Genomic DNA, 24,627 nt, shown 5'->3' with positions numbered 1-24,627 from the left:
AAAATGTTATTTGAAAACACTGAAATTCTGGACCATGCCAACAACTATCAGGCCAGAATGCACAGGGAAGCCATTGAAATCCACAAACACCTGGACAATTTCAACAGGAAAGAAGAAACCCTTAAAGTGGACAAAGTTTGGTTACCCATCCAGAAAAACAGCAAAATCAAGACTCAGCAAATGTCAATGAAAAACCACCCAGGGTCAGGGCTTTTCCCAGCAGACAATGATCACTAATTTAACATACACTTTGCATATCCTCCCACCCTGAGGCCTTGCCATTAACAACAGAACAATACATGGAAATCACTCCTTCCTACCCAGGATCACACAGTATATATATACCCCACTCTCTTCCATGCCAGCATTTTCTGAAGATGCCAACCACAGATGCTGGCGAAACATCAGGAATAAACTCTTCTAGAACATGGCCAGAGAGCCCGAAAAACCCACAGAAAATTAGAGACAAAAATGGTTGTGTAGCTGGCAGCCAGCACAAGGATGCACTATTTCAAGATCTCCCTTGGAAGTTCATTTGTGACTCCAGCAATTCCTCTCCCAGGTGACCCACGTTCTAGCAGAGAGAGCAGTTGTTGTTGTTATTGTTGTCTCTCTTCAAGTAATTTCTGACTTGTGCAGGGTGACCAGATGTCCTAATCGCAAAGGATGACAAGACACTGAAAACTGTAGGACATTACCAAATAAAAGTTAGAAACACGAATATAAATGTAAATTCATGCTTTTTAATCTTGCTGAAAATGGGAGACATTTTTGGAATGCCTTCTGGACAGAAGGTTGAAATGTAGGACTCGTTCTGGGGGGGAAAAGACATCGGTCACTCTGGATGTATGGCAACTCTAAGGTAAACCTATCACTGGGTTTTCATGGCCTGGTTTCTTCATAGGAGGTTTGCCATTGCCTTCTCTGAAGCAGAGAGAGTGGGATTTACTCAAGGTCACCCAGTGGGTTTCCATGGCTGAGCAGGGATTTGCACCCTGGTCTCCCAGAATTTGAGAGCCAGACTCTTTTATGATCTCTGCTTGATCCAAGATACGATAATTAGAATCATAGAATCGTAGAGTTGGAAGAGATCACAAGGGTCATCCAGTGCCACCCCATTCTGCCATGGAGCAACTCTCAATCAAAGCATACCTGACAGATGGCCATCAAGCCTCTCTTTAAAGACTTCCAAGGAGGGAGACTCCACCACTCCCTGAGGAAGTGTGTTCCACTGTCAAATTCTTTTACTATTTCTACTCCCTCACTGTCTAGGTTGAATGTATGTAGGTCCTCCATGGTCATTACTTTTGTTTTCTGTTCAGCATTAACCTTACCTTTGCTTTTCTTCTTTGACCTTTGACTGTGATGGTTTCTGCTGGTAGCATGGTATCATCTGCCTGTCTTAGATTGTTGATTTTCCTTCCTTTTACTATCTTTACTTCTCCTTTTTCAGAATCTAAGCCTACTCTTTGTATGATATTTTCTGCATGCAAGCTGAAGAAGTATGGAGATAAAATGCAGCCTTGCCTGACCCCTGTGCCAATTGGGAACCATTCTGTTTTTCTATATTCTGTTCTAACAGTAGCCTCTTGTCCTAAGCACAGATTTTTCATCAGGGCTCTCAGATGTAGTGGCTGTCAGAATCCATATGCATGGTTCTGTCATGTTGGCATGATGATATTGTTAGGACCCTGTGGCACACTTGGCCTGGCAATGACATGGATGTGGCCACTAGGTGGAAGTTACTACAGTTCAAGCGGCAAGGGTGTATGAGTCAGCATTTGGAAGCTGTGCATCATGGGACATCTGATGCAACATGCACAGTAGGTAAGTCAGTGAAGGGGTGCATCATGGGATAGAGTATGATGCAATATGCACTAGGGATGAAACCAGCCAGGTTTCATTGGTGGCATGGCTGTCACATGACTTCACAGAAGACCACCTATAAAAGGGAGAATGTGATTATCCCCATTGTTGGTTGGTTGGCTTATTGTGGTCAGTGGTTAGCAAAACACTGTGTTTGTATACATAGCTGTGAGTATCCAAGACGGCTGTCTGGTACTCTGTGCAATCTTGTAAATAGCTTGCAACAAGTGATTAAAGCCCGTGTGTTCAAGAGAGCCCTGCTGTCCAGCAGTGTTATTTCTTCAAGCCGGGAGTTCAAGGCTGAAAACTGTGTGGGAGGAATTTTTCCTTCTCAGCCCAAAGCCTTTGGAGACATCTCTCCAAGAGCCTTCTCGTGGCGTCCTGCCTGCGTGGATCAATGCTGCACGTGGTCGTAGTGGACACAACGCGTCTCTCTACGCCCCAGCAGATATGATGATATTAGGGGATGAAGGTATGATGGTGTGGTGATATGGTGGTTTAACACTGTACAGTATGTTGGCTATTGAGACGGGGAGTCTCATTCCTTAGAGGTCTTTAAACAGAGGATGGATGGCCATCTGTCGGGGATGCTTTCATTTAGATTTCCTGCATGGCAGGGGGTTGGACTGGATGGCCCTTGCAGTCCCTTCCAACTCTATGATTCTATGATCAATTATGTTAAATCCAAGCCTGGGAAACAAACGGGAGGGACAGATGGACAGCAGCAGAAAGAGTTGCAGTTGTATGACCCCAACTGTCCTGCCATGGATCTGAGCTGTGGAACAGGGATGCTCTTCTTCCTGTAGGGAGATGAAATGATCACAAGAGGGGAAGGAGGGTGGTCCAGGATAAATGGGGAGCCATGTCCCACAGCAGCCCCTCTGCCCTTCCCAGCTACCTATGCAAGTGGGAAGGGAGTTGAGGAGCAAACCAGTTTCTATAATGCAGCCAAGTTACTATAAAGCCTGAGATTGAAAGGGCTAAGCTTCTAAACCCCATCTTGAAGTTGGGGCTGCTTCAAACATAAATTAAACAAAACACCCTGTGAATATCAGGGCTACACTACATGGGGGTTGCTGGCAATAGGAGAACAGCCACCCAGAAAAGAAGGAGGAGAACAAAATATCTCACACAGGTACACTGAACAGAAAAGAATGGAGAGAAACATACTAGGGAAATTTGGGATGTTTATTTGGGAATTTTATTTGCAATAGGAAAGTTTCGGATCAAACTTTGGCAATATGGTCACTAGTTACCTCGAAAACACAGAAAAGGGCCAATTTCAGAGAGTCCCAGAAAAGTATTAACAATCCTGCATAAAGAATAAACCATTCCTGCAGCTACGACTTCTATTTCTGGCCATTTATAGGAATTATCCACAGGGATTTTGTTCATTATAAGGTCTATTCCTATATATTTCTACAGTCGGCCCTTCTTATACATGGATTTCTTATACACAGATTCAAGCATCCACGGTTTGAAAATGTTCAAAAAAAGTATAAATTTCAAATATCAAATCTTGATTTTCTATTTTTTATAAGGGACACCATTTTGCTGTCATTATATTTAATGAGACTTCAGAATCCATGGATTTTTTCACGGGGGATCTTGGAACCAAAGCCCAGCGTATAACAAGGGTGCACTGTACATGGAAACATAGCATAGCATTGACTGCATCTGCACTGCAGAAATAATTCAAGTTGACTTCAATGGCTCAGTGCTATGGACTCCTGGGAATTGTCATTCTACAAGACATTTCTCCTTCTCTCTCAAGAGTATGGTGCCACAACAAACTATCAATTGCAGGATTCCATAGCATAGAGCCATGGCCGTTGAAGTGATGTCAACCTGGATTATTTCCGCAGTACGGATGCAGTCTAAGAGGGATCTAAATTTTGGAAGGCTTCTGTATGGATTTATAAAAAAAAAAAAAACAGTTCCAGCTTGTTCCGCAATCATGAGGACTGCAAGCATGCTTTTAAACAAAACAGGGGTATCAAGCTTTTATTGCACTTTCTAGGTTCTGCCGAAGTGGCACTTTATCGATAAACCTGAAGTGAGCAATGGCTAAAAGTAGATGCAGCCACTGTGACAGAAGCTTGTATCCATTCAGGGGAAAAAAAAGAAAACCACCAAACCTGTGTGACCAATGAAGGCTCTCTCTTCGAAGGGTATGCCCATCCCTCCTGGCACAACTCAGTAGCATTAAGGCCATATTCTACAATTGCATCAAGATCCCATTCCACCGGAGTGTACATGAAACATTCTTCTAGGGTTCCATCAGACTTTCTTGGGATGGTCAAGTTCAACCGGTCCTCTTCGGTCAGATTCCAGCCAACGGCATTGAACCAAGTTGTGCGACAGTAATGAGGTTCTTCGGCAACCATGAATAACTGGCTGAACATATGGAAAGCATGGCTAATAGAAATCAGAGTGATCAAAGCCAACAAACAACGCTGGAATCGCCCAAAATCATTCAGCGCTTTGATTATTTCCCCAACATCGGTCATTGTCAGAGTATTTCCGCTTTCCAATTTGCTTTTTCCCTTGCTGCTATCACTGTGATGTGGCTGTCCCCCCGAAGTAAAAGGATTCAAGTAGCCTCCAGAATTAATGTTTAAACTTAAAATAAAACTTTGACACAGCATGCGGTAACAAGTGGGTAATAATCATGAGAATCTTGACTAACACATTTCAGTTTTGCAATGGGACTGTGTAACCTATTAACTCCATCACATCAGAAAAGACAATGCATTTCTCATTGTCTTCCAAAAGCAGCGGACATGAGCAGATGTAGGAGCTGAGATCATGGTTTCTGAGCACACTTCATATAGTAATACTTATAGCTTGTTTTAATATGTGTACATTTTATTTGTCCTTTTAAATTCATGTGGGTTTTAACTGTGTTTTAACTGATGTTGTTTGTTAATTGTTGTTGTCCCCCGCCTCGATCCATGGGGAGAGGTGGGTAAGAAATAAATATTATTATATGATCATCATCATCCTGACAACCACACAATGCAACAACGCAATTTTCCCAAAGAAATTATTGACTTCAAGGGAACTGACTCTGGTGTGGTGTAGTAGTTTGAGTGTTGGACTATGACCCCGCTTAATCATGGAAATCCACTGGCTGACCTTGGGCAATTCACTCTCTCAGCCTCAGAGGAAGTCATCGCTTTAACTGCCAAGGCTCAATGCTATCAATTTGTAGATTTGTAGTTTTGTGAGCTATTTAGCCTTCCGTTTTGTGAGCTATTAAGCCACAAGCTAAAAATCCCAAGACTCCATGAGACGGAGCCATGACAGTTAATGACAGCGATCACTTGCAGAAAGTAGAAACTGCCTCCATGTGAATAGTCTGAAAAACTATATGCCAGAATTCAAGGATATAGCCGTGTCAGTCTGTAGAACCAGTATGTAGAGAGATCTTGCAGCACTTTTAAGACTAACTGAAAGAAGGAAGTTGGCAGCATGGATTTAGAACTGACATTCTCACATACCAATGGCATATATATCCCTATCCCTGGCTTCCACTCCATCAAAAGCATCTGAGGAAGTAGACTGAAGTCTACAAAAGCTCATGCTGCCAACTTCATTCTTTCAGTTAGTCTCAAAGGTGCTACAAGATCTCTCTACAATATATATGCCAGTTCTTCAAGATCACAAATGACGTAAAAGCTATTGTAGGCTTACTGTATGTCCTCATGTATGTAAGTCTAGATTTGTTAGTCAAAATATCGACCCGAAAAAAACAAACAGGTTCTTATCCATGGGACAGTGTAAGTACTGCTGATATTGTATGCCTTCAAGTCATTTTCAACATATGGTGATCCTAAGGTGAACCTACCATGGGGTTTTCCTGGCAGGATTTGTTCAAAGTTTGCCACTGCTTTCCCCTGAGGCCGAGAGTATGCGACTTGCCAAGTCACCCAGTGAGTTTCATGGCTGAGTCCAGAGCTGTAGTCCAATACTCAAACCACTACACCCTGTACTGAATTTGAAATCTTATCAAAAATGAAATCACCTCTTCTTTGAGTAGAGTGGTGAAAGGCGAGAGCTTAGTCCATCCCGAAAGCACTTAAAAGAAGCACCAATTGTCTCTGCTCTCTCCGCCATGGCATCACTTCTGACCTTTTTCAGTGCCTGGGCAAGAAAATGTCAGTGGTGGCAACTCTTTGGTGCCAAGAAGAATCAGGCTTTGAGTAAGACCTTTGTGTATGTTTGTCAGCTTTACCATGTTGAAACTTTAATCATGGCTAATAGTCACCATTTGCTTTGCCTTGCTTTTACAACCTTTTTCACATGTGCACATTTTCTTAGTCCACTGATGCCTGGTCGCATCCTCTACACATCACATAGTTATCATTAACCATAGTTCCATCCCCATTCCTCCAGCCTTTAGGGTAAGCACAAACAGTTATGTCTGTTGGGATTTTCTAAATTCTTTGACATCGTTTCCTTGACTTCATCCTTTAGATCAGTGATTCCCAAACTTTGCTCTTCCAGGTGTTTTGGACTTCAACTCCCAGATGCTCCAACTATCCTGGCCAACAGTCAGGAAATTTGGGGGCTGAAGACAAAAACATCTGGAGGACCAAACTGCTTTACATTCTTTGTTCCATGCCCCTAGGTTTTACCCTCGTCATATCAAAATCCATTATTTTAGCCCTAAAATCTGCCCTTGATTTATACACAAGTATATTTGAGTGTATACACTAATTATAAGACACTTAAACCGTTGAGATTATTATTGTATAGTTCCACATTCCCTTGAACACATATTATGTTTTTAAACGTTAACGAAACATTTATCCATGGACAATGACTGCACTACATGTTCATGCTTGGATGTATAAAATATAAGCCATTCCCAAAGCATTGGACAATTTTTTATTGATTAAAAATTAGAGAAATACATGCAGTAAAATACAAAGTCAAAGAAAAAAAAGGCTGAATATTTTACATCTTTCATTAAAATCTACAGTACACCAAAATTGTGTAGAAGTTCCTGTTATATTAATACACCATCATAATCCTTAAGAATATTAACTAAGTTTAAAAAAATACCAACTGATTTTCTAGATTCAAGTTCAGAATTTACCCAAAATAAAATAAAATTAAAAAAACCCTCTGATCCATAAGGGTAAAAAGGTTAGAAATAATTTCTTAACAAAACAAAACAAAAATATCATTGGCACTTTTGAACCTCAAGAACAAAATAAGTTGGCTAGCACTTGTAGTATCCCAAGCCAAAAAAACGAAACAAAACCCAAAAACGTACTACCACCAAGAGACATGTGCCTAGAAATCTAGTAATGAGGGTGGCTGAGGATCATAAAAAATATCAAAATAAAAAATACTGGGGAAAGAGCCAGCATGGATAACATTGTCTGCTAGACTTGGGTTAGAGAGAGAGGAGGGAGAGTAAATAAATAGATACTGCATCATTTCACTGGCTTAGTTTGGAGGTCTACACCAGTGACAACAACAAAGGTATCCACAGCATGCAGGCAAAAGTGAAGTAATACTGTACCAGAATTAAGTCTTCATGACTGAAGACATGGTGGGCAAATTGGGTGGGATGGGGAGGGCATATTCTCCAAGACAGATAGACCCCCCTCCTTGACAAAGCCCAGGCGTTCTCATCATACGAGAGCTGGGACCCATTCCAGCCATAAACCCTGCCCAATGGTTTTACATCATCACTTAAGGAGCCATAAACCCTGCCCACTTGAGCGACATAACATCACAGGCTCCCAAGGGCTGCCTGTCAAACTAGAAGGGGTTGAGAAGCTGCGATCATCATTGCAGAGCCTCTGAGGACCACTTCCATCATCCCCGGGGGGCTTTGTTCACATGTCCATCACAGGTCCACCTGAAACAGTTATCCAGAGGACTGGTAACTGTTGCCCCTTCCATGAAAAGTTTGGTGTGTTGTTTTAAAACAGGATTTGGCAAAGTTATTTGGGGGGATGACCACACACAGAAACACCCAGTGGGAATTATACCCCCCCCCAAGTAACTTTAAAAATTAATCTATCAGCTTTCCTGAATGTATAGGCTGCAACCTGCTCTCCCGTAAGCCACAAGCACAAAGAAGGAAAAGCTTGTGCTCTTAGAAGGGTGCAATGAGGTGCAACAGAACTTTTAACACACCCAAACACACAAAGTCCAAACAAAATGCTTCCCACCCCTCTTCACTGCTCCACACACACACCCCATCACTCTTTGCATCAAAGCTCTTCCATTTTCCTCCTCTTCCTCCAATGTGTCTCCCCATCTGCAGCAGCCTTGCTCATTGCCTACGGATGGACCTAAGCAATATTAAACCTACAGGCTTAAAATGATAACAAAAATATTATCAAATGGATGCCCCTCTGTTTTAATTATGCTCCCATAATTGCTCATAAAGAAAACTATATACTTGGTAAGATCTAGGGAGAAAGATCCCTACCAAATCTATGTTCCCCCAATATTTCCCACATTGATAGTGGGCTGGTGTGCGCGCACATGCATGTGTATGCACACAATTCTAGCCGCTATGACTTCTCTCTTAAATGGGGGATGTGGAAAATTTGGGTGCACTGTAGAAACAACACTGTTTTGTACCTCCATCGTATGGAATCCTGGAATCCTGGAATTTGCAGTTTTACAAGGTCTTTAGCTTTCTCTGCCAAAGAGTACTGGTGCCTCCCCAAATTACAAATCCCAGGATTCCACAGGATGGAGCCCTGGCAGTTAAAGAGGTGTCAAACTGCATTATCTTTACAGTATAGATGAACCCTTTGGGTTGCCAGACTACAGATCCCAGATACCCCAGCCAGCACAGTCAACAATAAGTCGTTATGGGAATTGTAGTCCAAAATATTCAGGGCAACTGAAGGTTCCCAATCCCCATTTTAAACCATAGCTAAGAGGTTGGGTTTGGGATGCGATCTTGCACATTCCACGCCCTAAACTCCCTCCTTTCGTAGTCCTAACCAAGTTTTTTCAAACCAGCCACACAGCATTACTTAAAAGTTAACTCTGGTTAATGCGGGGGCAAATGTAATAGGAAACCATGTCTAAAAATGACAAAGGGAGGAGGAGAGAATTCACACTGGAGAGCGGAAAGGGACAATGGGAGCAAATGTGTAAGCCAGCAACCAATGCCTTAACCAGGCTTAAGCTGTGCATGTTAGGAAAGTCACGGGCAGAAAGGAGAGAACCCAGTTCTATTGGTTTAGTAAGCAGCTTAATTCCAAGCCTGTAATAAAATACTTCCCAAGGTTAAGTAACAGCCTGGAAGAGGGGCAACTGTCAGGGAAGGGCAAAGAATCAACATCATTTTATTATTCACATATTGCATTACAAGTGTTTCTCTTCTCGAACTAAAAAGCATAATTTATATGTAGAAATTCAAAAAAAATGGGAAAAAAGCACACCACCAGATACTAATTTCTTTAAAAAAATACTAAAACACGAGCTATATTGGTTTCAGTTACATCGTCTTGATCAAACTTTGATGCTTGAGCTGAGAGTATAAAATAAGAACAATTTTGTAAATTCTAAGCAGTTAGTGCAGCAGGAGGGACAAAACTGTCCAGAGCTTAATCTTGCCATATAGGATTTCTACAGGCAATCTTTTTTTCTATTATTATTATTGCTGTAAAAATAGAACAGGGGCAGTTCTTTAGGTACCAGTTTGTGCAGAAAAAGAAAAAGCATCTTGAACACACCAGTGAAATGCTTTTGGAGACTAAAACATAGCCAAGAAAGATCTGTTTCGGAAGAAACACATATACACAAACTAACTTCAATCATCAGAGTGCATGATCAATTTTTGCTCATAATAGCCATGTATGGAGAATGTCTTATTTTATGAATGGTTATGTATCTAACCACACACCTACTCTATAGAGTTAAACAACACCTAGCAAACTTTGCAAAGTTACAATCCCCATCTCTATAGTCTACATACAAGGGGCTCTCTTTACAAAAGCAGAGGCAATCCCATCAGAACACATTGTTTGAAGAGACTTTAAATATGCTATTGATAAAACAATTCTGGGATGCTCTACACATTCCCCAGCCAGTCTGCAGAACTACAACGCCCAGGGCTCCGTGGTCAGAACCAGCAACAAGAGATGTGAAATTAATTTAGAGACATAGTGTAGATATACCTTAAAGGGCCCATTCTCACTGTTACCCAAACAGTAAGCTGCCATCTGTGGGAAAAGAACAAGCCTGAGAAAATTCTTGAACTAGTTTTTTCGGTTTCAGAGAACTTTTCCATGGTTAGAAACACCCATGTCTGCAATGTCACTCGCTCTTTTCTGCAAGAGAGGCCTGTCACAAAGAGACAGAAAAAGAGGAACTGTATAAATCAGCTTTCCCCAATCCAGCACCCTCCAGGTGTGCTAGACTGCAATCCCCATCATCACAATGGATGTGCTGTTTGGGTCAGATGGGCGTTGTAGTCCAATAATATTGAGAGATGCCAGTTTGGAGGAAAGCTGCCGTCAACAGATGCTAAACAGGGGATAGGGGCATTTAGGAAGAGACAAGTTATAGGATGTGCACCATATGCAGTCAAACATTCTCCCTTGTGCCACTGCCCCTCCAAGTAGAACTCAATTAACTCCACCTGCACGCCACCTGCTTCATGCCTCCCATAGAACTCTGTTTGCTCATCAGCTGTTAGTGCATTTTAGACTTATGGTGAGGGCACAACAACAGAAGAGGCAGGGTTTCAAGAAAGCCCATGTCTGGCAGATTATCCTAGAAACATGGAGGACTATGGTCCAGCAGAACTGGACTGGGATTGCAAACAGTCCCTTATGAAAAACCGGGGGGGGGGGGGGAACCATGCTTTCCAAATGTGTCACATATTTTTGCATTAAACAGAAAAGGTGAATGTTAGAGCTAACCATTGGGGAGACAGAACTATTTGCTTTCTGTCTTAGATGGATTAGAATAAGCTCTATTTATTATTTATTTTATATATAAGAATAAGCTCTTGTAAAGGCTGCCAAACTTCACTCTAAGTCTTGCACAGTAATTCAGTCAGATTTCTGATATGCTGCTATAACTCGCCCATGCTATCCTTTTCTTTAACCACATGGTTAGGTGGACACCCCTCCAAGCAAAACAAATGCCTCCGCAGTTAAATAATAACTATGTGGTCAAAGAAACGTGATTCAGTACAAAGAACAAAACTAACCCACCCATCATGGCAGGAAAATTGTGAAGAGTAGTGGAACCCCTGTTTTGTACTCTCAGTAGTATTTCTGTTTTTTTCTCTTTCACTCTCTCTTCGTTTTCTTTTCTTAAATAGTTAAGGCAATAAAAAACCTACGACCATGCAGGTGGTGAAAGGATGGGTCTGCACATCTGAGAAGAAGGAAATGTGAGAACTACACGCAAGTGGATGAGAAGCCAACGATGGCAGGGCAAGGGGGTTGGTGGTGCTGGGAGACACAGTGATGCTATTCAGAAAACAAACGAGGTTAAAGCTTCTAAGAAAGGGGCCTGTAGTTTGGTTCTTTGGCAGTAGTGGTTTTGCTTTTAGGCCAACTGAAGCATTTGAAAGCTGCACCCATGGGGACCATCGTTGAGGAGTGTCTTTTTAACTGATGCTGAGCTGGGCAAACCCAATGAGCTTGCTGTCGTCAGGGATATCAGAGCCTTCAACGCCAGATGCCTGAAAAACAAGAGGAGGAAGCCCAATAAGAATAAGCACTATAAGGAGGGGGGAATGAGCAGAAAACCACCTTTTAAGCTCCCTGAATGCCCTTTGCAAAGAAAAACTGTTTCCCAGATATTGTAGCCTTAGAAGAAGAATTCCTATGCCACTTGCTATTAGTAAGTAAAAAACAACCTCTATGTTAGCAGGCAGGGATGTTTCCTTTCAATAAAAATGGGTTCTTCATGCATCCCTCCCCAAAGCTGCACTGCAAATAATGCAGATGAGGGAGCATGGAGAATGATAGGTAAGGATGCTCAATTACAGAATAATGCTACGCTATAACCACTGAACTCAGAACCAGATCTTTCTCTATACTCTGTACTAGCCTTCCCCATCTTGCATCTCTTCAGACTTTTTTGGCCTTCATTTCCCTTCACTCCTGGCTACTGACCATCTTGGCTATAGCTGATAGAACTGCAGTCCAAAACACTAAGAGAGATCTAGATTATTGGAAAGTTTCTCTACTGATTAAAGGAAACCCATTTTTTTCTGCAATCATGAGGACTGCAAGCTCGTTTTTAAACAAAACAGGAGTATTTCTAGGTTCTGGCCAAGTGGAACTTTATTGATAAACCTGAAGTGAGCAACAGCTAATAGCCCTAGTGTACTCTATCCACAAAGAGGCAATTCACTGAATGAGCAAGTGGCAAATTTGCTTAATTGTCACCCTTAACTCAGATTTGTGCATTCCTTAAAGGACAAGACTAAAAGAAAACTCAACTAATTCTGCATTCCAAAGCAGCTTTATAGAACACGGGGCAGAAAGAAAAGGGGAGTATAGTGCTAGGCAGTGGACAGGCATGTTAATAATTTGATAAATGCTCTGTGGTTAAGAGAATAAACAATACTTATCATATGTGAGACATAAACCTGTGGCGGAGACTTGTTGGGGGTTAGGAGGCTACATGGACAGTCCCATTAAACCATGGAAGGCTGCATGCATACCTCAAAACATGAAATATTTGCCCCACAAATACCTATCAGTCTTTCCTAGGGAGCAATGAAGTAGTTGTGCAACACTTTTTTGACCATTACTGGGCAATTTTAGAAATGCCTTTTTCCCCAACAAGAACTAATCCAGAGTTGATCTCTGAGTCACTGTGTGTGTATGTGTATATGTGTTTTGTTTTTTTAATATATACACAAGAGACCCCTTCTGAATTTATGGGGGAAACATACAAAATTGCCCCCATTACTCTAGGGGGTATTTAGAGACAAAAACAATTAGGGAGTCCTGGAGTGGCATGTGACCCATAAGGGGACACTTACCCCACCACTGGCCTACATGAAATATCAAACATCAGTTTGATGTCCCTTTGGGAAAGAGTATAATGTAATACAACATTCACAAAAACTAAACTTAAGTTCAATGAATTAAGTCTCTTTAACTCCGAGGCAGCATGAATCTTCCTTTTCAAAGTTTCTAGCCAGCCAACTAGATCTCAAAGGGGCGGGATATAAATATATTATTAATATTATTATCATCATCATCATTATCATCTCCTTCCAGGATACTCCATTCCACCTTCCCTCCCCCTGAACAGCCAGCATTCAATTGTAATTTGAAACACACAGTTTAGACTCCTATGGATTTTTTGTGCTACAAATCACAGGGTTCCACTAAGCATAATGATCACTCCTTAGATAAATATCACTGGCACTCAGCCCTATACCATCATAATAAAGAGCATAATTCTTTCACCCTGATTTTTAATCCAGTTGATTCCAAAATTACAAAAGCCAAACAATCATATCATGTTCAAAACAATCAGGAACAGTAATACACAAATCCAGGACACAGAAAACAGGGCCACAGCACTCAACTTGAAACAACTTGTTAGCCTTTGGAAAATAAAAGGGTTTGTCCCAATATCTACAAACTGACAGCAAATGAGGAATACTGGGTCTCCCACTGCATCTTATTTCTGTTTACGACTGTGTAAGCATCATCCATTGTGCACAGACAGCAGTTTTAAGGCTTGGCAGACTAAATAGATGCACCAGATGTCCTACAGAAACCGAGAGGAGAAGAAGCACCCTCCTATAAGGACCAGATTAATAAGGGGAAATATAGTAAATACCAGTTTGAAAGTGACAGATCGGTTCGTCTGGGGCTCTTCCACAATTTTTTGTAAGTTGGCAGCAACTGAAACGACACAGAGGGTGGAAACACTCAAAGATGGTGTATTTAAGCATATGCATTATGAACGCGTTTCCTCAAAGTATTGCACAGAGATGTTCTGGCACAAGGAAGAACCATTTCTCCCTCCTTGTCCTAGGAAGAAATAAGACAACTCGTATCCATAAACCCAGTACAGAAAGCAAGGTGAATGTGAAATTCCACAGCATGTGCCATTACCTATTACTAGGTCTCTGCCGTCCACAAGTCCAGCTGAGATGAGTTCCTGGGAAACCCCATCAGCCGTATCTGGAAAGATGATAATTTAGAGACTGTCAGATTAAAATCTAAAGCAATTTAGATTTTAAAAGTAATGGGTAAAAATATGATTTCCTGGCTGATGGACAACATTTTTTAAAAAAAATTGCTGTTCATTATCTATTAGGAATTATTGTGCTTTTGTTTTTTCATAAAATGGCTTGCATGGCATATATGCAGAAAAGTTGGAAATTTGGTTCACTGGAGACAGTCCAACTGTATGTAGAAAGGCTAGATATAATAATTCCTTTAATTAAAGAGCAAGAAATTGCTTGCAGAAAAATGAGCTATAGTCATTCCTTTAATGGAAGAGATAAATTGCATGCAGAAGGTGAGATATAGTAATTCCTTTAATTTGAGAGAGAGCAATTGTATCCAGAAAGACGGGATACAGTAATTCCTTTAATTGAACAGAGAAGTCAACTGGATTTCCAACTGAGCAACCACAGTTAAATCCCATGTAGCCTGGGGATAGATTAGCATCCAGGTCTACTTCCTACCCATCTAACCCCATGTTTCATGGGATCTAAATGTGGTTGCTCAGCTGGGAAGAAACAACACTCCATACAGCATCCAGGGGAGTCTGACTCCTGGCTTAAATTCATCCCTAAACAATACTCCTTCAATATGTTTTTGAAAACGTGGACAAAGCAGAAAGTAGAAAGGATTAAATTCTATTAAAACCCTCACAACACAATAATGTGTTTTTATGAGCTGTGAGTACTGGCTGAATTACCCTTGTTTTGCCCTAACCCAAACAAAACAACCAGCCTCGGAAACAAATTGGTAGCTTTCACCATTCTCTCTATTAAAACAACCCAGCCTATTGGGTAAACTTGAAGTTGCCTTATACTGAACCAGCCATCAATGTTTCAGGCAGGATTCTTTCTCTAAGCCCTTCCTGGCATTACTGGTGTTCTTCCATCCAAGTACTAACCATGCTTAGTTTCCAGAAGAATAGAATCATAGAGTTGTAGAGTTGGAAGGGACCACAAGGACCATCTGCTCTAACCCCCTGCCATGCTGGAATGCATAACTAAAGCAGTCCTGATGTCCATTCAACCTCTGCTTAAAGACTTCCAAAGATGGACAACATGATATGTCCTCCCCCATGCCACCGTCCCCATTTTGGGGTTAAACCCAAAAAGATATAATAGTAAAATTGAAAGCATGTTTGCCATGCCATGTGTCTGCCCCATGACAGTACACTTCCACTGTCCAAGCCCTTACCTCTTCCTGGGGTGAATTCAAATCGAATGTCATTGAGTTCTTTTTTTGAATTCCTATTAAGACAGAGGAAACAGAACTTAAGGGAAAAAAAACACCTTTTTATTTTTGTATGACAGTATAACCGGCAAACAAGCAGTCAGGCTGAAATAGTCTTATCTGTCCCCAACAATGTTACAATGTCCTAGAATAGTATGGAATTCAGAGACATAGTCGTGTTAGAATATCAGTGTCTAAAGGGATCTTGTACCACCTTTCAGACTAACTGAGTGAAAGAAGTTGTAGCATGAGCTTTCGTAGACTTGGTCTATTTCCTTAAATGTTCACTCCATGCACCTCAAAGGTGCCGTAAGATCCCTTTGCATTAGAATAGTCTGATTACTGATTCCTAGAATTTCCCCATCCCTGCTCTAGATGGTGCCAAATGTAAGGAGGAATCTGATCCAATTTGATAGAGTCAATCTTCATTACAAAATTCACAAACATTCACAAACCACTGCCTGGAGTATATTCTAGTGTCCAACAGAGCAGTGGTCCATTGCTAAACTACAGCATCAACGTCAGTTGCTCAAAAAAATTACATCAAGATAAAAGAGCAGTACAAAATCAGTTTGAAAAATCTCTCCGCTGTACTGCCACTGGACTGTGATCTTGAAATACTGATATATTCACACCCTCAAATTTTGTTTCTCCATTAGCAATTCAAAGTCTGGTTTGGAATACTCAAAAGTCCTCTCCCTTCAGTGAACTGATAACCGGTATTACAATCTAGGTATATCATAGACATGCAGGGTCTTATGGATGTTGTAAGCTTCTGCACTCTTGAGAATTAAGGCTACATCTACATGGAAGAAATAATGCAGTTTGACATGGCTTCAACTGTCATGGCTCCATTCTATGAAATCCTGGGATTTGAAGTTATGGCACTATCTGACAAAGAAGGCCAAGTATCTCACAAAACTACAAATTCCAAAATTCCATAGCATTGAGCCATGGCAGTTAAAGTGATGTCAAACTGCATTGTTTATGCAGGGCAGATACAGCCATAATCATCTCAATGGTAGAGAAAATGCAGAGTTCAGAAATTAGAGAAGAGTGAGGAAGCAAGTGGGGTATTTAAGGGCCTCCACTGCTTTTGAAAACAGAAGTGTGCCAAACATTTACAGAAGAACATTTGAAGCAAAAAGAGGGGAGGAGACCTTTCCTAAACCTATTACCGTTTCTGTTGCTATTTTGAATGATTTTGGTGCCCAAGCATTCTCAGACTGCCTGCTTCAAAGGTGGGGGACCTCAGGCCGTGGGACCAAATCCAGCCCTCTGGAGTTCCCAAGACAGCCATACCTTATCACCAACACGGTCTTTCCTGGTCTAAAAGGTTGAGATGCATCTCTCAAGGCTTAGTTATTGGCAGTTAAGAGTTCCGAACTAAAATCTTTGGAGTATTTTTTTATCTTAATATTTTGTCGGTGGCTCTGCCTAGCAGAGGAATACAGCCCTTGAGAAATTCTCTGAAAATAAATTTTGCCTTTGGCCTAGCATATAGTTAGCATGACAAAGCCAATTCAGAGGGAAGCCAATTCAAAGACAATGCCAATTCAGAGCAAAGACAAAAGGCACTGCCTTCATTTTGAATCAGTGCCAGCCCCACATACCTTCCTACTTCATTTGCCTCTCACTTATGCCCCAACTGTCCAAAGGATGGAGTATTTTTGGAGAGAATGAAAGTGTTCACAGCAAATGCCTCCCTTCTTATTGTGGTTCATCCTTAAGAACTCCTTATTCCCACTTCTCTGAAAAGAAACACAGTGGACCCTCCACATTCACTGGGGTTAGGGACATAGGACCCCCATGAAACTGGGAAAACCACAAATAAAAAAGACTATTTTTTTATCTGAGAAAACAAGTCTCTAGGTCCTCCAGGGCAATTCTGTGGTCAAGTCTGCCAAAACTTGACCATGAAATGGCACTGAAGAACCTACAAATGCCTAGACAAATGTTTTCTCTAGGAATCTCTAAGTCCTCCAGTGTGACCCTTGGCAGAAATTGACAACTGAGCCATGCTGGACGACCTAGAAATTCCTAGAGAGAACATATCAAATCCGTGAATAATTAAATCCACAAAAGTCAAAGCCGTAAATGTGGAGGACCAACTGTATTCCTTCGATAGGTAAGGAACCTGAAAAGAGTATTTTAGATGCCATTAGCTATTGTTGTTTTTTTTAATTGCCATCAGGTCAACTTCAGCTTACGTTGATCCTATGAATGAGAGACTTCCAAGTCATCCTGTTTCCAACAGCCCTGCTCAGGTCTTGCAAACTTCTTTGACTGCACCTATCCACTTACAATGTGGTCTTCTTCTTTTCCTATTGTAGTCTACCTTGCGAAGTACCATTGTCTTTTCTAAACAGTCATACCTTAGGCTGAGAGACCTAGAGCTTGCCCAAGCTTGCCCTGAGCAACTCTGCTCTCCCAGAGCCCTAGTCCAACACTCAAATCACTATTAACCACACTGGTATGTTATGTACTTACCTTAACCTTAGTACAAGGCTGATGGGGACTTTCGGTTCCTCTTGTGCTGGGGCTGCTGCAGGGGCAGGAGGTGCCTTTTTAAAAAAAGGAAAAAAAAGCTCTTGAATTTTCAGTGATCGAATGAAGCAATGCTGGAGTGTTCTGTGGCTTCAATGATCAGAAAACTCGTAAACAAGTGACAGAAGATAAATCTTATGGTTCCAGACACTAGGACACAGGTGGGCGAAGTGTAGTCCTCCTCCCTCAGTGTTGGACTTTAGCTCCCAATATCTCTTACCATGAACTATGCTGGCTTGGGATGCCATGACCTAGCCATATCATAGCTTCTCCCTGTCTTTCAGCCCTCACTTCTTCTAACCAGCCTGCATTCTAGAAACTCCAGGCTTCTCATTCAACTGAGGGGTTTTCCCCTTCCTTGCCTCAGCTTTGTCCTTTTCCACTCGCTGCTCCATGCTCCTGGAATTGCCTCCCTGAATGTTTGCAAAATGCTCCTTCCCTCGTGGTTTCTAAATCTCAGTTGAAAAGTTGCTTGTCTTCCAAAGCTTTTGGAATTTTAGTTTAATGTCCTTTTATCATCTTGTCTGTTTTGACTTTTTGGGTTGATGTATTTGCCACTTTGTTCTATTTTATACTGTATTGTTGTTTCTAATCTATCTGGATAATTTGTTTTATATTGTGTTGTGTAGTTTTGTATTTGCATTATTCCTTCCTTCCTTCCTTTCTCTCTCTCTCTCTTTTTCTCTCTTTTATTAGATTGCATGCCTTGGGCTGGGCTGACTGTTGTTTTACTTGTAAAGCACCATGTGCATTCATGGCTCTATATAAATAAATGATAATAGTACGGTGCAGTCCTACAACACTTGGAAGATTGCATTTTGTGAAATACGAGGAGTGACACCAAGGAAAAAATCTTCTTGGGCAAAATTTGCTAGTTCGATTTCACTCCCTGTTTGATATATCAGCATTAATCCAGAAGGGATCTCTGCTCCACTCCCATCCGCAGACCTTAAGATCCCAATTTCAAATTGGTTACCAATTTAGAGGGATTAATTTTGCTATTTTGGGTCTTATTCCAACATGTAACTTGATATGTTTGCTTTGGTCATTAGTTCTGAAGACACCCTTTCATATTTTACAATGTCCTCAGAAAGACCAGCGGAATCTAGCACTGCAGCATGGATCCATCCAGAATAGAGCAGCATAAGCCTTCACCTCACTGAACAATGTTTTTCACAAGGCTAAAAAAAAAGGGAGCAAGGAGAGAAGTAATAGATCTACAACTCCCATAAGCCCTGGCCAATATAGCCCAGTTGTGAGGGATTATGGGGGCTGCAAACCAAAAATAACTGGAGAACTACACCTGTTCACTACTGAGTTAAAACAACCAGACTGCAGATGATGGGATAGCCATTTTCTGCCAGAGAATCTGGTAAACTGTCCCTAAACACAGCAGACAACACTGAGTCAAAGAGACAAATAGTCTCTCCTGTTGTCAAGATGTCTGAAGAACTGGGAGGAGCACCATTCAACACGGCCTCCTGAGTCTTTGAGATGGCTTCACTCCTCAATGAAGAATGTGGAATGAGAACTGGTATTTCACAATGTAGGAAAGGGGGGGGGGGAGGATCAAGAAAAAAATTGGGTAAGGGGCAGGCATCCTAGCAGAGGACTCAGTAAGGATGAACTTGACGTGGCCCCCGATGGGCTTGCTTGCTCTCTTGCTCTGCATATCTTCTCCCTACTGACGTCAGAGAAGCTACAGCTGTCCCATTTTACAACTGCTGGGAAGCTATGCAAACACTGTGGTGGATATTTTAAGGACTGTTTCAAAATGGAAGCTCGGGCCCTCAAGCGTTTTAATTGTTGGACCTGGCTAGACAGAACATCTGCAGACCTTAAGCCAAGTAAGTACTATTTAATTTCAGCCAAATGGAATCCAAGAACAGCAGATGCCAAAGCTTGTCTTCTAAGATTAATGTGCTGTCAGGAGGAGAACAGGAGCCCTGTGAGCTCAAAGGGTTTATATATATCTCTGCTCCAAAAACCATGAAAATGTTTCTAGGAAAAAGCTGAAGTCTTCAAGTGTTGCTCTGGCCACAAGCGCCACCAAATGATTCCCAGAGGGCCCATAAGAGCCATGGCATGAGAATGCTTCTCCGCCCCTTACCAGTCTTACATGCCTCACCCAGGCTACAAGAACAACTGCTTGTCTTTTTATAGAGAGAAAAATTAGCACTGCCCGGCAGCCTTGCGGATGCCACAGTTCAGCCCAAACTGCAGGATATGTTCCAAGATTTTTTGAGAATGGGTTGACTTTGGCAGGAATTTTCTCTGTGTAAGAAACCTTAAGTTCACTTGCCTTTCTTCCATGATGCTCCTTGCCTTAAAAGCTCTGCATGATAGTAAGCAGAGACAGCTGAGGAGGTCAAAGGGCTTTACATAATGTATCAATCAGTCTAAAACATCCCTGCAGTGTAGGCCAGTTATTATTTCTGCCTTGGAGATGGGGACACTGAAAAAGATGGCCAGGGATCATAAGAGGACTTTGGCTAGGGATTTGATTTTCTTTGCCATTTAGAGTTTAGTCTCTGAAGTTCTAATAATAATAATAATAATAATCCCATCCAAAACAGCCTGGGATAAGTGACACAGACAGAACAAGGGCTGTTTTTGTGAAAAAGCAATTTAGGGCTGAAAAACAAGAAAATGGGAAAAGATGGAAGCAGCTTCTCCCCGTGTGCCCTTCTGTGCAGCCTGCTTTGGATACAGAGCTTGGGGAAGTTAACTTTTTCAGGTGACAACTCCTAGAATCCTAGAGTTCTAGGAGCTGTAATCCAAAAAACTCTAATTCTCCCCCAGCCTACATTAACATACACATATAGATGCACACACAAAAGTTGGTGCAACCAGCAGTAGTATGAGGCTTTGCCACTACATGAAGTCTAGGAAATGTTCCTGTCTTCCTCAGATATCATTGCATCCAGCAGGCGTTCTGTAAAAGAAGAAAACCCAAATCACAAGAACAAAATTTGGAATTCCCTGCTGCAGGGGAGAGAGCTGCAAAACACAGGTCTCAAATCCTCACACCACTTTTCTTCTAAAATGCAAGAAAATAGTCAGCCGCCATGACTAAAGAAGGTTGCTACCTCAACAGAGATCACAATTCTTTCCTTGTGGAATCAAGGAAGGGGGGGGGGGAAGCCTTCCCCAGAGGCCTCTGTTCTTACCTGTACTGGAGCTGCTGGAGGTGCCTGAGAAGCTGGAGTGGGGGCAGCTGGAGAAGGTTGTGCAGGTGCTTGACCTGCAGGCTGAGGTAGTTGAGCAGGAATCTGGGCTGGAACGGTCAGCAAAGGGCCAGTAGGCTCAGCTGATGGGAAGAGCTAGAAATTAAAAGAAATGTTGGGTCTGGAGGAAAGAAAGAAGACCCTCTACCAACACCTCCAACCCACCAGCCAAAATACTGAGATGGCCAGGGGACATGGACCAGTGCCAGTCCAAAAGCCACTGCCTGCAGATTCCTGGTGAGTTTCCAGGAAAGAAAAAAAATCAAAAGCATTGGGTGCAAATACAGTACAGTCAGCCCTCTGGATCCACAGATTCTGCATCCATGGATTCAACAATATTCACACACAGAAAAATTCCAAAAAGCAAACCCGAATTTTGCCATTTTATATAAGGGATCCCATTGTACCACACCACTGTATATAATGGGACTTGAGCGTCCACATATTTTGATACTTGCCAAGGTTTTGCCAAGGCAGGAGCCACAGTTCTTGCTGAATACTACTCTATTCAGAGCAAGGGGATGGCACCATAAGAGTTAAAATACAGTGCTTACATTGACCTGTGGATAAGTCAACCAAGGTATTTTGACTAAAATTTCTAGATTCATTTATTTTTTTATTTTTTATTATTAAAAAATATAATATACAAAAGAAAAAATACATAAACAAAACTGAAACACAAACACAAAAAGAAAAACATAGAATGTCATACAACTCTTCTCAGCACTTCTATTCTTACTAACTTTCTCTAAGTTAAATTAATTTCTATTATTGTACTAAACTTCCTTACAATCTTTAACCATGCCCAGTGATAAATAATATGCTATCTTACTTCTTTGTGCTGATATGCCTTTAAATTTTATCATGTATCGTACATTTTAAATAGTCATTTCTTACACCTGAGCCAATACCGCATTAATTCTATATTTGTCTCTTTACAAAAATAATTGTTGTCTCTAACCACTTCTTTATATCTTTTTATTTTTAATATTATATTAGTTATTCCAGCATCAGGGCCAGGTGAAGCTCTCTTTTTTCATTCTGCATGTACTCTTTCCATACTTTCCATTCAACATAGAAATCTTCCATAGAGCGATTATTTATCAAGTTTGTCAATTTATCCATTTCGTAAATATCTATCACTTTTATTTTCCACTCTTCTACTGTTGGGATTTCCTTTCCCACCCAAAATTTAGCAAATAATATTCTCGCTGCAATTATTGCAAGAAACAGTACTTTCTTGTTTTTGTTCTCCAAAGTGAGATTGTCCTTCAAATTCAGTAGATACATTTTGGGACGGGGCCTTTCTTTCAGGTCAAATCCTTTTCTTATTTCCCTGTGTATATTTTTCCAAAATAGTTTTGCCCTGGGGTAATTCCACCAAATATGAAGGTATGTTACAACCTCTTCTCTACATTTCCAACATAAATTTCCATTGCTTTTAAACATTTTAGATAGTTTAAAGGGGGTTAAGTACCATCTGTGCAAGGATTTATGTATTTTTCTCTTAATTCTATACTTATTATTCGTTTGATTTTCTGTTTCCAAAGTCCCTCCCATTCATCAAATTGGATTACTTCATTAAGATCCTTTGCCATTTTAACAAATTCCTTCACCGTTTCCTCTTCCAATTCAAATCTTAATATCAGTTTGTATAGTTTGGATATTTGTTTATTTGGGTCCTTTATTATCTTTTCCAATTCTAAATCAGCTAATCCTATCCCAGGTTCCTTTAAGTCTGACAAAAATCTTTCCCTCATCTGCATATACTCAAACCAATTATATTTATGACCTTCCAACAACAATTCTTCTTGGGATTTCATTACCATTTTATCTTTAGCCAACTTTAAAATTTCCTCATATGTTACCCAATCATTTTTCTTATACTCTTCCCCACTACCCATAGCTTCATTACACGATACACATAACAGAATTTTTGAACACCATCTATCTATTTTTGTATTTTACCCAAATTCTCATCACATTTTTCCTGATGAAGTGTTTATTAAAATTACAATCCATTTTCATTCTCTCATAAAATAGATAACCATGTAGTCCACATTTTAAATTTACCTTCTCTAAATTCAAGGTTCTCTTATTTTTTAGTCTAATCCAATCCTGTATCCAGTCCTATACACACGCATGATAATACCACTTTAAATTGGGTAACCCTAATCCACCTCTATCGATTGCATTTCTAGATTTATACATGAGTATAAATACAGTACACTGTTAATAGTATATGCATCTTTAACGTCAGGTCCTGTTTTTGATTAACAGTATCCCAAGTCCCTGATAATTAAAAACAGTCAGGAATCCCATGGCCCTAAGTACCTAAATATCCTAAAGGCAACAGATCCCATCTCATTTTGGAATCCAAGCAGGGTCGGCCATGGTCAGTACTTGGATGGGAGACTGCCAATAAATACCAGGTGCCACAAGCTATATTTCAGAGGAAGTAACTGGGAAACCCATCTCTGAGTATTCTTTGCATAAGAAAAATCATACAAAATTTATGGGGTCACCATAAGTCAACAGGCAACTTGAAGGCAAATACACATACACACACACACCCCAAGTCCTTAGATCAAAACTTTTTAATTGTAGACATAACAACCAACATGCTAGTATTATCCAACTGTTATGCAATACTTAGTTATAAATGACTATTCCAAAAAATAGATTAAAAATGGTTATGCTGGCAATGATTTTGAAAAATGCCACCTTGTTACTGCCTGACTATGATGATCTTGGCACTTCCCAAAACATAAAAATAAAGGGTACAGTGGACCCAAAAATTTACAACCCAAAGGGATTAATTAACTACTTACCTCTGAATTCTGTAGGGATTCTTTCACTCTAGGAGACTGAAAGAGGAAAATATCTGTCATTAGTATACAATGCCAAGACAAGGGAAAACTGACAGTCGGGGCAATGCAGCCTCCTTTCCCTTTCAAATGCACCCACTTTCAAACCAACACATAAAATTTTGGTTTGCAATCCCCATGTAGCACTGAGTTCCAGCCTGCATTAATTTTTATTGTGTTTCTTTAAAAGAGAGAAGAAAAAAAAAAGGGGGGGGGGACACCTCAGTGCCATCTTTTAGGGAAGGGGAGGGGTGGGTGGAATTGGAGATATCTTTGTATATAAATTGTCATCACTATAACCTTTTTCATAAGGAAGTTCTCTGAACAGTTAAAATGGTCAGAGCCTTCAGAACATGTTTAGGTAGCCTCCATTTTTTTCCCTTTGGATTGCAATTCCCATAATTGCTCACTATTGGCCGAGAATGAGAAGAGTTGTTGACCAAACAACTGAAGGGCCCATGGCTCTGCACCTCCACAACAGAACAATTGTGAAAAACAGCTCTGAAGGAGAACAGGACCTTGGCTAATCTTTTCATGGGGTGTTTTCACATATAGGAGTCCTTAATAAAGCAGTGCTGCTCCTAGGACTTTCTTTGGAAAGTCTTGCCCTAGCTTTCAAGGATTTAAAAATATAAACAGACAGTCTCTCTTCAACTTTGCATCTTTTTGCCACCAGCCACCTGCTTC

The 24,627-nt window shown here is 40.9% G+C and overlaps 2 protein-coding genes across 3 annotated transcripts in view; both read right to left on the bottom strand.

Moving 5' to 3' along the window:
• Positions 1-4,498, bottom strand: part of LOC121934823 (solute carrier family 22 member 13-like) — a 27,729-nt gene extending 23,231 nt beyond the window's left edge. The window contains exon 1 of the mRNA XM_042475702.1: positions 4,005-4,498. Coding sequence (XP_042331636.1) covers positions 4,005-4,376 — 372 coding nt within the window. The 5' untranslated portion in view covers positions 4,377-4,498. The remainder of the gene's footprint in view (positions 1-4,004) is intronic.
• A 2,244-nt stretch (positions 4,499-6,742) lies between these two features.
• OXSR1 (oxidative stress responsive kinase 1) overlaps positions 6,743-24,627 on the bottom strand; it is a 106,887-nt gene continuing 89,002 nt past the window's right edge. For both annotated transcript variants that reach the window (XM_042473600.1, XM_042473599.1), the window contains exons 12-18: positions 23,905-23,940; positions 21,017-21,169; positions 17,790-17,863; positions 15,264-15,316; positions 13,956-14,024; positions 13,678-13,742; positions 6,743-11,551 (exon numbers count right to left, since the gene is read on the bottom strand). In XM_042473600.1, coding sequence (XP_042329534.1) covers positions 11,477-11,551; positions 13,678-13,742; positions 13,956-14,024; positions 15,264-15,316; positions 17,790-17,863; positions 21,017-21,169; positions 23,905-23,940 — 525 coding nt within the window. In that variant the 3' untranslated portion in view covers positions 6,743-11,476. The remainder of the gene's footprint in view (positions 11,552-13,677; positions 13,743-13,955; positions 14,025-15,263; positions 15,317-17,789; positions 17,864-21,016; positions 21,170-23,904; positions 23,941-24,627) is intronic.

Source organism: Sceloporus undulatus, chromosome 6, assembly GCF_019175285.1.
Source record: "Sceloporus undulatus isolate JIND9_A2432 ecotype Alabama chromosome 6, SceUnd_v1.1, whole genome shotgun sequence".
Taxonomy (NCBI): domain Eukaryota; kingdom Metazoa; phylum Chordata; class Lepidosauria; order Squamata; family Phrynosomatidae; genus Sceloporus; species Sceloporus undulatus.
Note: the sequence above shows the minus strand (reverse complement) of the source record. Positions and strands in the feature narration are given on the sequence as shown.